Source organism: Falco peregrinus, chromosome 5, assembly GCF_023634155.1.
Source record: "Falco peregrinus isolate bFalPer1 chromosome 5, bFalPer1.pri, whole genome shotgun sequence".
Taxonomy (NCBI): Eukaryota; Metazoa; Chordata; class Aves; order Falconiformes; family Falconidae; genus Falco; species Falco peregrinus.
The window spans coordinates 41630688-41647950 of NC_073725.1; the positions used below are offsets into that span (position 1 = coordinate 41630688).

General features: G+C 39.2%; 1 protein-coding gene across 1 annotated transcript in view; it reads right to left on the reverse strand.

Annotated features, from left to right (window-relative positions):
• Positions 1-17263, reverse strand: part of ITGA8 (integrin subunit alpha 8) — a 118541-nt gene that overhangs the window by 71086 nt on the left and 30192 nt on the right. Inside the window, exons 12-15 of the mRNA XM_055805332.1 lie at positions 16990-17195; positions 14613-14804; positions 2115-2160; positions 60-167 (exon numbers count right to left, since the gene is read on the reverse strand). Coding sequence (XP_055661307.1) covers positions 60-167; positions 2115-2160; positions 14613-14804; positions 16990-17195 — 552 coding nt within the window. The remainder of the gene's footprint in view (positions 1-59; positions 168-2114; positions 2161-14612; positions 14805-16989; positions 17196-17263) is intronic.

The following is a 17263-nucleotide window of genomic DNA, read 5'->3' on the forward strand; positions in this document are numbered from 1 at the left end:
GAATAGGAAGTTATTTGGGAAAGAAGATAAGGATTGTTTTTGTATAATCATAAACTTACCAGGCCACCAAAAGCTGAGAGCCAGGGAGCTGACAAGTTTTGTTGTCTGGATTCACAATCATGGGGTTCAGAATGAGCTGGGCATTCACTGTCACAACAGGTCTGGCTCTGAGGGGCAGAAATAAGGTTCACAGCATTCAGAAGGAGCACATTAGCACCCAAGTTGCAGCAGAGAAAACACTTAACTGAGATGGCCACAAAGAACCCATCAATGTAGAGTTACTTGGGAGAAAACACTTTTATAAAGTTGCTCCTACCATAAAAGAGCTTTTCTGATTATGTCAGAAACTGTGGTACCCCCTATTATGACATTTTGAAAGTTCTTCACAAAAAATCACAGGTTAACAGCATGACTATATCATGTATCCTATAGTCAGCCATCTGTTCTGGGACTAAGGCACATCAGACACATCTCATCACACTGGGTTTTCACAAAGGTACAGTCTGCCTTTTGGGACTTACATCAGTCCTTTGGCTATTATTTTGTACTGTTAGATTTGTTTTATACTGTCTCCATTAACAGTGACATATTCAGACTTGCTATCTCTGTTAAGATTCTTAAAAGAATAAACATAATTTGGTTAAAATAGCAGTTGATCTAGAATATCTTGAGCCAATAATAAAGTACACTCTGTCTGACATGTCTTGAGACAATTGACTTTGGAAACCAGAAGTAATCATCACAAAATTCTGCTGAATATGTGAATATACAGCTGTGGTGATGGGAACCATCCCTTTGAATAACAATCTGTTATTAAGTAATGAGATAATCTATAACTGAGAGCAATTTAGAAGACAGATGAAAACAAGAAAGGGTCTAAATTCTGATTTTTTAGAGACAGCAGTACTATTTTACAGTAAGTTACATATTTCTGTCAAAACCAGCTTATTACCACATTACTTTCCTCATATTTCAATCCATAGCTGAGCTTTTATGATTACTTCCCTATATTACTTTGACAAGAAATTAAAAAAATAAAATTACTTTGGTTTTGTGCAACAGGGAAAACCTTTTTTTTTTTAGCAAATCTCATTTAATAAAATTCCATTTCTCCCATATGGCAAGTTGCATACTTGATACAGTCTGGCCAGGAAATGGCCTCCTGCTATTCACTTTCTTAAACTAAATAGGGCACATTTTTTAATTGCTATCCAAAATACACACTGGATCTAATTCTCCAATATTTCACATCCTATGCCGTCATTTATGCCACTGCAAACTGATGTACTGCAAAGTATTTGCATGATTCTATCATAGGGCAGTAGGAAAATCAGGTCTACTCACTGAACCTACAGTGTTAGCTAAAATGAGCTAACATTCCTGTTTTACAAAATTCTTGGGCTTTGACAAACATTCAGTTGGGAAGAAGAACATGCCTTCTCAGTCAGGTAGTGCTGGGAATACATACAACAAGAAGACAGAGAAGAATCCAGAAATATGATAACATTGTTGCAGCAACAGATGGTGAATATTTAAATGCAAGAACTGTGGGCACGGCTGGACTAAGAAAGCATCAGCAGATTTTTCTTTATGTATGTGGTAGTTTTAAATTATACATCTAATCAAAAAGTGCATTTAGTGAAAATCCGTAGTAAGCAACAAATCCGTGATTTGTAAAACAGGATCTCATACATTTTTTTCTAAACTGAGGCTAAAGCAGCAGTCTTTATTTTCATTGCATAGTTCATGTCTTAACATACACAACCTCCACAAGAATCAGACTTGCTTGAAATTTTTTTACTAGCACCATTCCCCCAGGAAAGAAATTAATTATCAATTTTATGCTTTTTAATTTTCTTATACAAAATAAACTAAGGAGTCAAATATTCCAGAAGTTTTTTGAGGTAAGACTAAGCATGGAAATTTTCTTTGAAAATGATGAGTTTTGAGCATGGGAAAAATGCATTTGTTTCTCACAAGATGCTTGATCTATCATCTGTAATGAACATCTTTTACACACTGCGCCAGGGCAACACAGGAATGTGAAATTTGTTTATTTGCATATCTCCCACTAAAGCTGGAAAATAAAAACATCCATTGTATTTGCCACGTACCTGTAAACAACTGCTTTTCCAGCTCCAAATGCACCTACAATTAAATCTGCAAAAACAAAAAAGCTTCAGAAGAAGTATACAGAAGCCTCTCATACGTTTTTTTCCAGCCTAAATTAGATTACTTATATTAAAAATGCAGTAACATAAAACAGATGTGATAACTCCTTTCTAAATATTTTTTTCAAACATCTACCTGAAAGAAAATATTTCACACTGTCAGAGATGGCCTCGTAAATGTCTTGGTTGTATCCAGTAAGTGCCAAACTATTCTACACAAGGTCACCCATGCCACAATCTCGCTTCTCTGCCACTTGTATTAAAGGGGGAAAAGGATGCCATTAGCCCCTATATATTTTATTCAAAAACTTTAATTGTCCATTACACAAAGCAATTCAAACCACTTTTTTGTCACTCTCATACATGTCATGTAGAAAATTTATGGTCTTCCTTCACGACAATTGTTCCCCTCCTGCTTTGTGTTTTAAATAATTGTTCTTTAACTTAAGCATTACACATCTGCATACATAAATACAATGCACAGGTCAGAGGATGGCTGATTTTCGTAGTTCCTAATGTTTTCAGCATTGTAGCAGCATGTGCTAACGCTTACAATAGTTACCTGTCTAAAGCCATCTTTTACCCCATCAGTCACCATTTTGAACAGACGGAGTCATTGCTGACGAGCGTTACACCGTGCCTTGGGCACATCTGTTACTGAACACCTGCCTGGGCTGGGAATCCGCAAGCCCAGATATTTCCTTTTTTTGCCTGAATTCCTCACACAGGGCTCTCTGGAAACATCCAGACTGGCTTGCTGGACTACCCAGGCCTGCTGCAGAATGGCTCGAGCCAAGCAGTGAGGAAAAACAATCCACTTCCCTGCTGCCTTTATCTGGAACACAGTTCAAGAAAAGAAGCGAGCTTTTTTCATTTTCAACCCCCCTAATATCCGTCTGGGCACCCCTTTCACTCCACTGTTGTTATCATAAGATTTATGCCCAATTCAGTAGACAAGAGTCTTACAACAGACCTTGCAGTGGTACAGACTGGCAACCTAAATTGATTTAGATGAGTTAATTAAACCAGTACTCAGTGTTGTAAACAATCCCTTACTTGCTGCTTCCATAGTTTGAGCACTGGCTTGCTTTAAGAAGCCCTGAAGTCATTAAGTGGGGTGCAAATACAAAGCTTTGATGCTAATGAGCTGGGTGGGCTTGGGCCAGGTCTGGCAGCGTGCTTTCCAGTGCTCGCTCTGCCTTTCAGATGGCAACAATTTCACAAGTTTAAACAAGTACTCCACATAGGCAACGGCTTGCCCTACAATGAATTCCAGTGAATAATGTCCTAATACGAGCAGGCATGGACAGTTTATGGGTCTAATCCTCTTGTTGTACAACATTTACATTCTTTTACTTCCATTGGCCTTAGAGAGATATGCTTCAGGGTCAGGAACACTTTAAATAGCAGAAGAAAATTAGTGTTGTTTCTATCTCCTTTTTGGGACATTTATGAGTCCTTTTCATTAGCAACTTTTATAGACAATTTGCACACAGTACCAAAACCTAAAGATGTTTCTCTCATAAATAAAAACTGACTGAAATGCAGCCATCACCATAAAGGCTACACAACACACATGGCAGAACTTCTCCTGGCAGCTCTCTGATAGCAACACCCATGGTAACCCCCCAAAAAGATGAAATATGCTGTTGATTTGGGGGGGGGGTGGGGGGTGGGGTGGTGTTGTGTGGTCTTTTTGTATTGTTTTTTGATTTTTTTTGTTAAGGAAAAAGACACATGTTATGGACAGAAAGTGAGAGACAAGAAGGAAGGGCTTTCCATTCTGTTGTTCCCAGCTGGACGCTCTTTATGAATTCTGCAACAGACTTAACTTAGGATATGTACTGTTTCATACTAGACTTGATTACTCAAAAGGCTTCATTACAGGCCTATGTTATGGTAGAGACAAAACAGGTAGGCATCCAAGACTTATCCAGATCTTAGTCTTGTGATGATTTAATAATCTGATCTTTCATTAAAAAAATAAAGCACTCCAACCCTTCATGGCCACAAGGCTTGAATGCACAACTTCAGTAACTTAACAAAACTGTCAGATACAGTTTGCCTCATTAGTATGAGCAAACTCTTAATTTCGGTATCTACAGCTGTGTGGACTTAGGTCCCCACTATCTCACCATGCCCACTTTAATATTAAAGGAGATTTTGTACATCTGCTTAATAGTTAAATCCTGGTTTCTCTGGGACAGAGCCAAACTTATTTGAAGACAGAGGAGCAGTAATGAGCCCCAGCCACTGAAAAAATAGTTTTCCATGGGCAGTCTTCTGCATTGCCACCTCAGTCAGGTTTGGAGACAAAGCAAAAAAGATGAGGACATTCAATCATGGCACCATCACAAAGGCCCTATTTAAGCATATTCCAAGGGCAGCCAGGACTGTGCTCATGTGCTCTCGCTTGGAAGCTCTGACCTTCCCCCTGACATTTCCTTTATTCTCTGGTCCAAGTCATGCTTATTCTTGACCCAAAGAGCTTGAATGAGTGAAAGTACTCAGTAGGAAAAGTGGACTTCAGAATTAATATGCAAACAATAAAACATACTTATACCTGGTAGTGTCATCTATGATCTAACATAAGGGCTAAGTCATTATACACTCAAGTAGAGTATTCACTGGAAGATCCATTAGGGATTTTTCTTTGTTCTACTTGGTCTGTTACAGAGCAGTAGTTTTATTCTTCTTTCTTCCATTGCCTTGTGGGGTGTAACTCCCATACTCATCATTGGAAAAAAAACATTTTTGACATTGATATGAATCCATGAGATTTGAATACACACCAAATCAGAGCACTTCTATAAGCAGTTTTGAATTTGTTGTGTATTCTGCAGAAGAAAAGTTATGAATCATTTCTATGAAAAAATGCATGAGATTCCTAAATTATCTGAAGTTTGGCAACTCTCCTCTCCTAAAAATAGAAAGAAGTTGTCTTTGTTCATTGCTTGTTAATGCTACGCACGCAATGTCACTATTGCAAAGGTCACCAGCTGAAAAATAAGGGTTTAACACATAATTTGGAATTACATAGCAAAAAAACCCCAGCTTAACTATTTATAAACCTTCCAATTAGAGCCTCAAGAAAAGTGTACAGTGTACAAACCCCTTTGTTCCTCTGCATTTGTGAGGTGTTTTTTTTTTCCAAGCCCAGATTAAAATGTGTATAAAGAGAGAAAGGAAGAGAGAATCGCAAAGTCTCCTTCACTCCTTTTCTCATATTCCATGTTTTCAAGAGGATGAGGGACCTCATAGATTTAAGTACATGACCTCTTTGCCTGTGTTGTCACATTGAGAAGATCCTTTATCAGTTGCTGCCCTTCAGAGAAGTAGACACCTGTAAGGAGAGGCTGGTGGCAGCAGTCATGTGCTTCTGCCTCATTGCTGTTGTGGAACAAATGAGCTGTGGGATGACAACCACACTGCAAAAACTAAGAGAACAAGCACAGAGTGACTCCAAAGGAATTTTCAACTTTTCAACAGAGCTTGAGGGTTGTATGCAGTAACATCCCAACTGGTGGAGTTCACAGAGCTTAATTCTGAAACAAGTGTCTTTGGCATGTATTTAACTGAAGTCAAGGGGCACTCTGCAAAGTTAAACAATCCTAATGCTTATTCCATTTTCTGAGATAAAATTATGATGAAAAGTTAAGGAAAGAGTATTCACAGATGGCACTGAAAGGCATGCTGGATTTTGTAAGTTGGTCTGTTCACCTGCGCCTTCTGCCATGTGGCTGTGCCAGACCTGAAACACCATGAAATAAAGTGCAGAAACTTGCCACGATGCTGACTAAGCTTTCACAAACTGGAGGAAGTAGGAAGATCAACAAAGTCCTACTTCCAGTCTCAACAAGATATATTCATTTATTAAGTTGAGCAAATTCTTTGATGCCCTGTGAGAGATGCAGTCCCAGGGACTCCGAGCAAGGAGGAACATGTGGCGTGCTCAGCACTCCACACCTGGTTTGAGTCTGCCCAGCAATCCCAAGAGAAGTTGCCAGGGCACGGTATCTCACTTCATGTTGGACAGTGGCCCAAAACGGCAGCAAATGAAGGACTACATAAGTGGCACACACTTCACTTGTGAAAAACCCCAAAATGAAACAAACAGTAGATAGCCAAGTCACCTGTCCACTACAACTCCACAAGGATACAGGCAGGGAAGTGTTAACTTTATGGACACAGAATGATTTGCTGACATTTTTAAGCATCACTTTGTGTAGGTTAATTGCATAGTATAAATAGGGACTAGAAAACAAATAGAATCCTATCTGAGTGCCTAAAAGAGAGCAGAAAAAAAAATGCATAACTGGAAAGCTTGTTAAAAAAACCCAAACCTGTGAGCCTTTTTGGTTTTTATTTCCCTCAGTGGATGAGGGGATGAGCCCATGATCAGATTTCTATTTGTTTTCTGGGATTTCAGAGAGCATTACACTCCAAAATCTCAGTAGGAAAGGTCCAGAATAAGATCTCCTTTGAACAGCCAATACTTCAGGCTTGACCATAGTAAAGGACACAGGATCAGTTCTGCAAACTTTACTCAAGAAATTTATTTAAATACTACAACCACCACCTAAAACAGAGTCATTTTCTTTCAATCCTACAATTCTCAACTGCCTTGATCCTTCCCTGTTTTTCAGCCATTCTGGTAGCAGGTCTGTTAAGGATAACACCTAAGGCTCATTCATATCAATGCTCCTCTTTTGTCTGAATGACTCCCTTTCATAATACAATGTTATTACTCATCATATTACAAACAAATCCAAAAGAGAGCAGTTAATGTTCTATCACTTCAGTAAATCCCTGCTTACTGCGCTTAATTGCTATATGCTTACATCCCATTGGGCACAATACTGTGATTTCATTAAATATCTCAACGAATTTTTAAAAAGCATACCTGTAAATCACACAAACAATAATTTACCATAAAATGAACATATTTGTAGAAGATTCTTGGCTTGTCACTACATTTTTGATTGATTATTCACATGAAAACATAATCAGCTGGTAGAAACACTACAGCTTTTCTGCATTTGCTGGCAGAACCCACACCCTTGTTCTGGCTCCCATGTACAGCTGTCCTCTTACCAGAGCAGATGCAGCTTCTCATTGATTTAATTTGTTTGTCTTCCACAAATCTCCTGGACTAACTTAATAATTTAATCATCACTAGATTATGACTTGTGATCTTGTTGGCACAATGCCTATTGTTCTTAAAAAAAAAATATCATGAACATAGAAGAACCCTTGCCTCTCAGAAACTTAAGGATTTTCTTCCTGCTGTTTGAGTTAATGTATTTAGCAGATGGAGCTGTTAAATACTGCTATTTTAATAAGATTAGATTACTAACATTCTGAGGAAGTTTTGTCTGATTACCACACTTCTTTCCTTCTTAAAATGTTTCTAGAGTCATTTGTTTATATTAATTACATGCTATTCTTAAGATAATAACTGAGTCCAAAATAACAAGGCGTGAAGATGACTTTGTACATTTCCCTGTGCTGACAAAGGCTTGAGTAAAAACAATAACAAAAAGAACAAGCCAACAACTGTGTTTGTATAAAAGCAGAATACCTTGAAGATGAAGTTTCAGTGGCACTGACTCCACAGTGACTCTCTAAGTTAATAAGGAAGATGTATACAAGCATTTAAACAGGCAGGGAGCAGAAACAATAGCACATAATTTATTTTAGCAATTAACTAATCACAGTCTTTGAATAGTGAGTTCAGCCAGAGCACTGCTCTGGATCCACCCACACTGTTAAAAGAAACTGGTTAAATTACCCTGGTTCACAAACATTTGAAGAAACCAGTGTGCTGGAGGATATGCCACATGAAGAAAGCAAGCTTAACAAATTGAGTAAGTTATTCATCATAAACTATTTGCTTAGCTATAATCAGCCATCGAGTGACTGAACATATGCTGAAATGTGAGGGTGGAAACTTTACAGCCTTCACATGCCTGAGCCCTGCAGAGATAGATGAACCAGCTGGAAGTGCCGCACCATTACCTAGATAACTACACTCCAAGTGCTCAGTGAGGACCAGCTTTGAACGGATGCCCAGAAGCCAAAAGAAACAAACTTCTTTCCCATTAAAGAGATTTATGAATTTCTTTTGTTCCTATGAAAACTGAGTTATGTTAATAGAAAAAGAGAAATAAAATTATAAATAAAATAAACTACATGTCAAAATACATGCCTAAGCTGAGGCTTCGATCCCTGTTCCAGGCCTTGATGACACAGATAAAGCTCAGGATGGAGCAAAAGGGCCCTAAAAGCTCCAGATTTATTGGGGAGTGCAGTGGAAGCTGTGTTGAAAGTTATCATTTTGTTGCTCAGATGTTCCAGTGTAGAAGACAGCCAGGGGGGTTGTGCTGAGGCAAGGACTTCAGAAATTCTTCATGCAAACCTTGAAGACTTGCTATTACAGAGTCCCTTGGCCATGTAAACTGTCACAGGCCTTGCCAGTACAGCCTCAGATACAGCACAACGCTGCTCTGCCATGTCTTACCCTCAGCATTGAAAAGTGCAGCACAGAATCTTGCACATAATTCCTTCCAACTACCACTGTATTTACACTTAACCTGATGAAAAATGCTCATCTTTTCCACTTCCATTTACTGCTCCCTTACTCCATTTCTCTAAATCCCCTTTATTCTTTTTACATGACTATCAATCCAGAATAATGGCATTGTCAGCATTTACTACAGCAGCCTAAGTGAGATCGGATCCCCTCCTTTGAATATGACCTTAGAACATGAGTTGTCAGAAAACTGTGAATGGATCGTCTGCTGAAAGATGTTACAATTATGTCAGTGTTAGTAAATTAGTGCCAGAAGATGTGCCTGTGTGCTTTACCTGCACTGCCTGTGGTGGTATCATCAGAATGGCCCTAAAGCTGTTGGCTCATGCCAACTACCAGTCTCCAAAAGAGAGCATTCAGCAACCCTGTTTTGGCAAGAACATGAGACAAGGACTTCCCAGTGACAGTTCAGAACCAAAGACAGCATATTTAATTTACTAGTGTAGGTGCAGCTTACTAGGATTAATTGGTCTTTTCCTTCAAATACTAGGTACATATTGTGTACTGGAGAGATACTAAGTATCTCAGGTAAGTCTGGTACAAAGCTGCTAAGTGTTATGCTTGGAAGACTCGGAAAGCTGCAGGCTGGTTGTTGCCCTGAATAGTTAGACCAAAAAGCACAGAGCTGGCTTGGTACATTCAACCTACCTGACTGATGTGCTTAATCTGCTTCCTGTTACTGCTTCCCTCTCACTAGCCTTATCCAACTATAAAGTTTGGTCAGGTTCTGCCTAACTTTTACATGACTACAGAGAAAGGAGCATACATCCATTCATTACCACCCTCACCACTGTTTGGCATTGCTCTGTTTGGGGCTGAAGGTGATGAACACCACAAAAGAGGGCAGCTGTGTGTCTTTAGAGCAACCAGCTGTTAGGATCATCAGCGCAGTTTTCTGCCTTTGGTGCTTCCCCGGGTTGAATGTTTCCTACTACCTCCAAGCCTGCAAAGCAGAGACTACCATATCACCCCTGTCTGTAGATAAAGGAACAGTTTCAGGCTCATAATATCTGGAGTGCCTGCAAGTATGACACAACTTACAGAAGTCCTTCACTGGAAAGCTGTGGAGATTGGTTGTTTTAGGTTTACATAACTAGGACTTCACTGTTGAAAGGATAGAAAAATCCCTGTATTTTTACAATGCTGAGAGTACAGGTCTGTTACTGTTATAGTGATAACATCTATGCCAGGGCAACTGAAGCCAGATGGTCATTACAGTGACAGCACTGCTAATGAGAAGGAAAAGCAGCCCTGTCTGCTTGCTGACCCTAAAAGAGAAAGTTTCATTTTTAGGTATGATGTTGAGTAGGTAGCCATTCAGCTGTCTGTATCCTGTGCTTTGCGCAGTGAGAGGCTGCACAAGTGAAATTAAAATAAAATCAGGGCACAAGCTTGAGCGCTGCATTGTCCACATTTTTACATTGTAGCACAGACTCTGGTCTGATTTCAGTGTGTACAAATTAGTACTCTCCCAGACTTGGCCAGGAATGGTCTGGGGAATAGCCTAGGCCAAGGACCTTTCCCAAAATGCAATTTGGATATGACCAACCTGTTTCAGTGGACAGGAGGGTTTCATCTGATGATGGTGAGCTGTGCAATGCCAGGTAGCCTCAAGGCCAGACCACAGTTCCTGGCTCACTTTATTCACAAAAATAATCACTGATACCAACAAACAATACTTGGGATTATTGTTCTGTCATGTATTAATTCCAATTTTCTTCTCATTAGGGAAGATACAGCTTTTTTTTTTTTATGTTGGGTAAGTTCAAAACCCAGGTCAATGGTGAAAATCTTTACCAGAAGCAATGCTTTAGTTAGACATAAGTCACACTTTACACATGCTCTTTACATAAAAATGTATGAAGAGGAGGCAGCAGTGATGGCAAGACTGAACCATTCCCTGGTACAGTGGGACTTGTGTGCCATTTGTCTCTGCACAAGGAATAATTAAGTAAATTAGGGTTCCTTCCATGGGCTAGCTAAAACATACAGCTGAGGGAGAGAATACGGCAGAGGTCTGTAAAACAAGAGTGGACTAAAGAATTGTTTACTGACTCTTCAGTACAAGAACAAGGGCACATTCAAAGAAACTGGTCCAGTGGAATGTTCAAGACCTGAATGGAATGCAGTGAAAAGGATTACTTCTTTGCAAAACATGTAGTTAGGCCGTGGGGCCTCTTGACACAGGTTGCTGTGGGTGCCAAAAGTTCAAGAGTTCTACAACTGATTGGTCAAATTAATGGAAGAAAAGTCTGTCCAGGGCTTCAGTATCTGAAGATGCCACCTCCGAGTCAGGGACACCTTGCTCCCCCAGTTGGTTAGAGCTGGGTGAATATTCTGGGGAATATCACATCAACTGTACAATTCCATGGATATTTGTTGTTGGCCACTGCTGGAGAAATGCTATGGTGCCAGACAGATCTTTCATCTGTATCAGTATGGCTGTGTTAGGTTTGTTCCTGCCTGCTCTGATACTCCCACCATTAAACCTGTCTGTGATCAGTTTTCTCCCATATTTATTTTACTACTGGGGCTCTGGGGGACAAGAAAGTCTTCCTTGGCCTTTCCTAAATAAGACCAGAAATCAGGAGGTGGCCTCCCTCCCTTTGCTGGCTGGCAGCTGCAGGAAGAGGAAGAAAGAGAAACCACTCCTCCATCCACAGGAAAGCTGGGGGATTTGAAGAACACCGAGTATTAGGCAGCCTTTGTTTGCTTCCCATTTTCTTCTCTGTTCCTAAGCTTATACTGGCATTTGGAAAGAGAGAAAGATATCACTTTTTGGACCAAATGGCTGCTCTTCTCCAGAAGGCTGATAGGTAGATCTCAGCCTGAATGGAACGTTCAGCCAAGAGAGGATTTAACCTTTGTCCAACAGCAGAAAAGTCTGACTGTGATTCACCCTCCATTGTTAGGAACTGTATTCCCGAACTTGCAGCTCAGTCTCTAAGAGCACTGGTTCCTGGGCTCAATACAGCAAGCCCAGAATGAAGCTCAGTGGTCTGTGATAAGAAGCCACACAAACAGGTGGTATCTTCTGGCTTCCAGGTCTGCGACCTGCTCTAAGAACATTAATACATGGCCTGATTTAAAGAAGGTGGCATGAAACAATAAAAGCTCAGAAAATGCTACAAAGTGCGTCAAAAAGAAAATGGCAGGGTAACTCCCATCTCCCAGCCTCTCATTTCCCAGCAGGCTATGCCTGCCTCATGAACGATGTTAGGTACAAGAGCTTGAGTAAATCATACATAAAAGCACAGCTATAGTTACATAAGTCCTCACAAACTGGTGTAAGTCCTGAACTTCTTGAAAGTATGATCTCTTTTTGAGCTCATTTGTCTTCACACACACTTGAACTCTAGCCATGGAAGAGCTACTTGCTTGGAGAATCTCACCTTAGATTGTGGCAATACATGTTTATACCTGCAGCCAGATATTACAGCTGGCTGTCATTTCCCAGCCTATGGAACTGAACTTTTGAGTGATGAATCAGCATAATTTAGTCTTACTACTTTTTTGTTTTTATAAAATGGTTGATTTTATAATAGACACACTAAAACACTTAAATGAAAATTTTCAAGATTTTTTTCTAGTATCCAACCCTTCTTGAATCACAGTCATGACCAGTAGTTTGGGAAGCACTGAATTAAAGGCTAGTTTCCTAGACCTTCTATAGTCAGCAAATACTCTACCTTTCAAGCTGACATCTAAAATAAAACTTCCTTCCTACTCCTTCCAAGTTCAGTACCTCGCTTCCTCCTCGTACAAGAGCTGCCCTTCAGCATTTCCATCAGGAGGTGAAAAAGAAAAGCTCTTTGACACAAGAAGGATTACTTACTTCATCACCTAATGTGTTTGTTCTAGACTTGTATTTCCCCATATAATTTCCTTTCTTTTTTTTTTCCTTTTTCCCATAGGAAGGCATTCTATTTTTGTGCTAAAACTGTGCCATGGTTATGCTATTTTTACAGCTCTGTTTTGGTGCTTCAACTCTTTGAGAATTAAAGAAGTGGTTGACTGACAGTAAGGTTTTTATTTCTGTCATTTTCTGACAGATTCTCACCCGTACTCTGGACTGCTCATCCAGATATTCAACTGGGGGATGGAGGAAAAAGCTACCTATAGTAAATGCAGAGGGTTGGGGTTTTTTTGCTAAAATAAATAATTCATGTAATAAAACCAAACCATCTAACATAGAGTGAGCTGATATCACAATGTGAAATTCTGCACATAGGATGCATGTAGACAAGTAGAATAACTCCAAGAAATCTCACAACTGAATTGACTATAGCAGTTTCTCAGTACACATTTGGAAAGACTGAGACCCACCACCCAATTTTTTCACAAATTAGCTCAAAAGATGCTCCACATAAAGTGCTAATACACTGGTTAAACTTCTAATCTTCTTTCTTCCCCATGTGGCTTAAAGAAGACCTGAACGAATCTCTCCCTTCCCTCCCTCTATCTTTTCAATCTTAGAAATGTCAGGAATGCAATATCCTGTTTTCTTTGGTTTTGCTGGGGGGGCTTGTGGGTGCCTTAGGAAATGTTTAAATGCTGAAACTTTTAATAAAGAGCTCTGTTGTCCAAAAGAACCTCATTAGTCATGGACAATGAAAGACTATTAATAGCAGCATCAACAATATGCAAACAAAAAGTCAGAACAGTGTTTAAAAGCCCTTTATTTTTTCAAATGCTGAAGACCCCCTCAATTTAGTCTTGTGATAGCCTCACTTTATTACTCTGCAGTCAGCTTTTCTGTTTGTAAAACTGTAATTTCTATTGTAAAAACCCCTTCCCAGATATTTTCTTCCACTTTTGGAAAAATACATCTCAAAGTTTTTAGAATCCATCACAAAAGGTAAAAGAGATACCACTTTTGTCCCTTCGAAAATTATAATTTTAACTTTTGAAACAATACAGCTTCTAATAACACTAGCCTTGAAATAACCCAGGCTAACAAAAGTGATTTCATAGTAAGTTAGGGAAGTAAAGACAATTTTACTGTGAACGAACCTTTCACAATAACAAAATATGATGTTTTACTGCACTTCCTTACTAAGGCTTCTGAATTACGATGAAAGAAACAGAACAGATTTGCTTCTAGAGGAGAGATAGAGTAAATACAAGCACAATCAAAATAGCTCCAACATTCAGACTACTCAGGACACTAGGAACATATCTCTTACAAAAATAAATACCTCCCCAGCAAAACTCAACTAATGTTACAAACTTGGTAAATCTGAATGCACGTCAGGTAAACATATAAGGAACAAACAAAGCTAACATTAAAAGGAAGAGTCTGTATAGCAAAATGAAAAAACAAAAGGAATGGAAAGGCCCAAATGAAATATCTGCCTTTAAGTAATGTCTTCACATTCTCTCTGCTTCAAATGCAAACAAAGCCATTAAGAATCTATATATAGCTCAATGTCTCTTTGAGAGTAAAAAAACAACTTAGCAATACAACCAAGTCAATGCCTTCCTCTACAACACAACATGTTTTTAATTAAGAAAGAATGCCAGGATGAAGGAGACCTTGCAAGTTCAACAAGCTGAAAGTGTTCAGTTTTTGGAAGTGGGGGGAAAGGGTTAAGCTTTTTATTATAAACTTCACATGGTTTATGTTAATGTGACTATTTAAGCCCTTTCTTGCCTTTCTGATCATGTCTTTTGACAGGAAAGGGAGTATTTATTTTGTCTGATTTTAACTCTCAGGAAAGCAAGCTAGAACTATACAAAAATGTATATTCTTTATTCTGACCTCTGCCCTCCAATAGGAACAGTTTAGACATGATGCATTTTCCAGCAAATGGAAGTATGAAATTCCCTTTCTAATGGAAAAATCTTACCTGGGTAATCATTCTTGTCTACATCTGAGTCTCCTCTTAGAGTGAAGCCAAATCCCGAAGGCATGGACTGTGAGGCCCAGGCTCCACTGAGAACCTGGGAAGGGTTATTATTTAACCCATTACTGTATCCATTGTAAATGAGCACTTTCCCTCTTCTGTCCTCTCCTGCAAATGGTGCACCAATAGCAATGTCTGCAGTGCAATAACATAATAAAAATAAATGGACACAATTAAAATAAAGCAAAAATTAAGTCCCTGCAAGAAAAGAGACACAAATGGCTTCTGCTACATTCATGCAAGAACTTCAATGTTCGGTACTTCTGTACGGATTCTAGTTTTAAGGCAAATATACAAAAATATTTGTAGTGTCTTTTCTTGTCAAACTTTCATGACAAAAGCTTATAAAATCATCCTGTGAAGGGGTTGTTGCATTATACTAAATATCCAGTCCACACTGGATTCCTCTACCATATTTCCAGGGCATTTAATAAGCTTTAATAAACTAAGATCTAATGAATACCTGCTTTTACTTCCATATTTTTAAACAGACACAAATTTTCCTCCATTTCCTCTATCACCTAATTAATAAGGAATAGCTGTTAGATAAAATTTTCTTTTTCCAGAGAAAATATTCAACAGACAAAAAACTCCATCTCCTCAAACATCCAGTGCTTTGGTATGCAAAAGAGCATGGAAACACAATGGAATATAGTGTTTTCCTCTATACCAAGCCAACGTTTTATTGAGAAATGGGAATAGTACCAAGTCAGGAATTTAACAGAAAGCCTTGGGCATTACGTTTTACTGCATTAAACACTGCAATCCTCAGTAAATGAGGTGCCATACCCATAAGAGGGACTCAACATGCTCTTCTTAGGTCCTATGCATGGCATGTGGAGAGAATCAGGTGTCTAGACCGAGATTCAACAGTTGCACCAGCTGAGCTAGGTAATAGGAAACGCTAGAGCAGGACACAACCTAAAGCTCTTACTTTTAGGTTCTGATCTAGGAGCTGATGCTGGACTTCTTTATTAAACTTGAATTCAGCACCTGGAATTTGTACCTTCACTCTATAAAGGCAGAAGTGCACCAAAGCTCTATGACTGGCACCTCCAGTTATGAAGCAGAAGACTTTGGCTCTAGATCCTTCTTAGCCTTCTCTGTACAGACAGAAAAGCAGGAATATCTCCTCTCTGCCTTACCAGAATGCTGGAGAGCAGGGATACCAACCCTCCCTGCCCAGAGAAGCTGAGGGCATCTGCTATTGCTCACAGGTAGAAAATGGGAAGTCTCCAGTGTGGGATCCAGCTGTGTTGAAATCCATGGCGGAATTCCAGGACAACTCAGTGAGGGTGTTCTCAGCAGTCACAATTCAGCAGTCACAATCCAGTGGCTTCTACCACAGGATGGCATTCAGATTTTGTGCATCCTGAACCCCAATACAATCCTATGGCTCCTGACATGATTTATCGCTTGCACAGAAGCCACACATGGGTGACACGGCCCTAGCATCGAATGGTTAGAGCACCATGAAAAACAGCCCTCAATGGAGTTAAGTCCATTAATTATTCCTTAGTGGACCAACTATCTTTAAGGCTACTATACAAAACACCTGCTCCACGTAAAACTCCTTGGGGTTTTAGATGCAGAGACGCCTGCTCTGCAGACCCTAACATCCTGGAAATAAGTAAGGGAAAAAATGCAGCAAAAACCAAAGTGCTACTGACCGTGTCTAGGTAGCTAACTAGCTCAAGGCATCCAGGCTACCTCAGATAATTAAATAGGTTTGTTTACTTGGACTGTTTTCTTGAATTTAGTCTCCCAGTTAATTTATATGAATGTTTTGTTGTGTCCATGTGCTATGGATAATTGAAAAAGGTCTCATGCACCTGTTTCTTTCAGTGTCTAAGTACCAATAGACATCTGACTTTAAAATCATACATCTGTGCTTGTCCAGTTCTTTCATTGTGGGCAAAATGCTCCATTTACTGAGCCTCATTCAATTCTAAAACTCATCCAAGCATTACAGGAGATAAGGAGAACCCTGCTTTTAAACAAATGCAACATCTTAAGTAAATATTTAAATGTATTTATAGTCATAAAACAACAGATAATATTTTTATTCAAATGAACACACCGATATTTAGTAAAAAATAGCACTGTAGTCAATGACTTCTGTCCTATAGGTAAGCTTTCCACAATTTGGCCCTCAATATCAATTTCATTAAGATTAGTGTAAATTCTTGTGACTTTCAAAAGCAGCTATGTGTAAAAAAAACTTTTTCAGCCACTGTAAGATACTTCATATTCACTGCTTAGCCATTTTTCATTTCAATGTTATACAGAGATAGATGTTACTACATTACGTATAAATTACCATTATATCCATCTTGATTGAGATCTCCAAGGTGCGTGATTGCACTGCCAAATCTACCAAACACTTCAGTGCCTGTCAGAATTTGTGCATCTCGGAAGAGGAAAGCACTTTCTTGCAGGTATAGATAAACTTGCCCAACTTCTTTAGGTTTGCTCTCAAATTCTCGTTCCATAAAGAGAGGGGCGCCAACTAAGATATCATCTAAACTGGAACAGTGAAAACAAAAACCAGTGTCAGTGAGAGATTGAGTGTAATCAACACAGCTCATGCATTT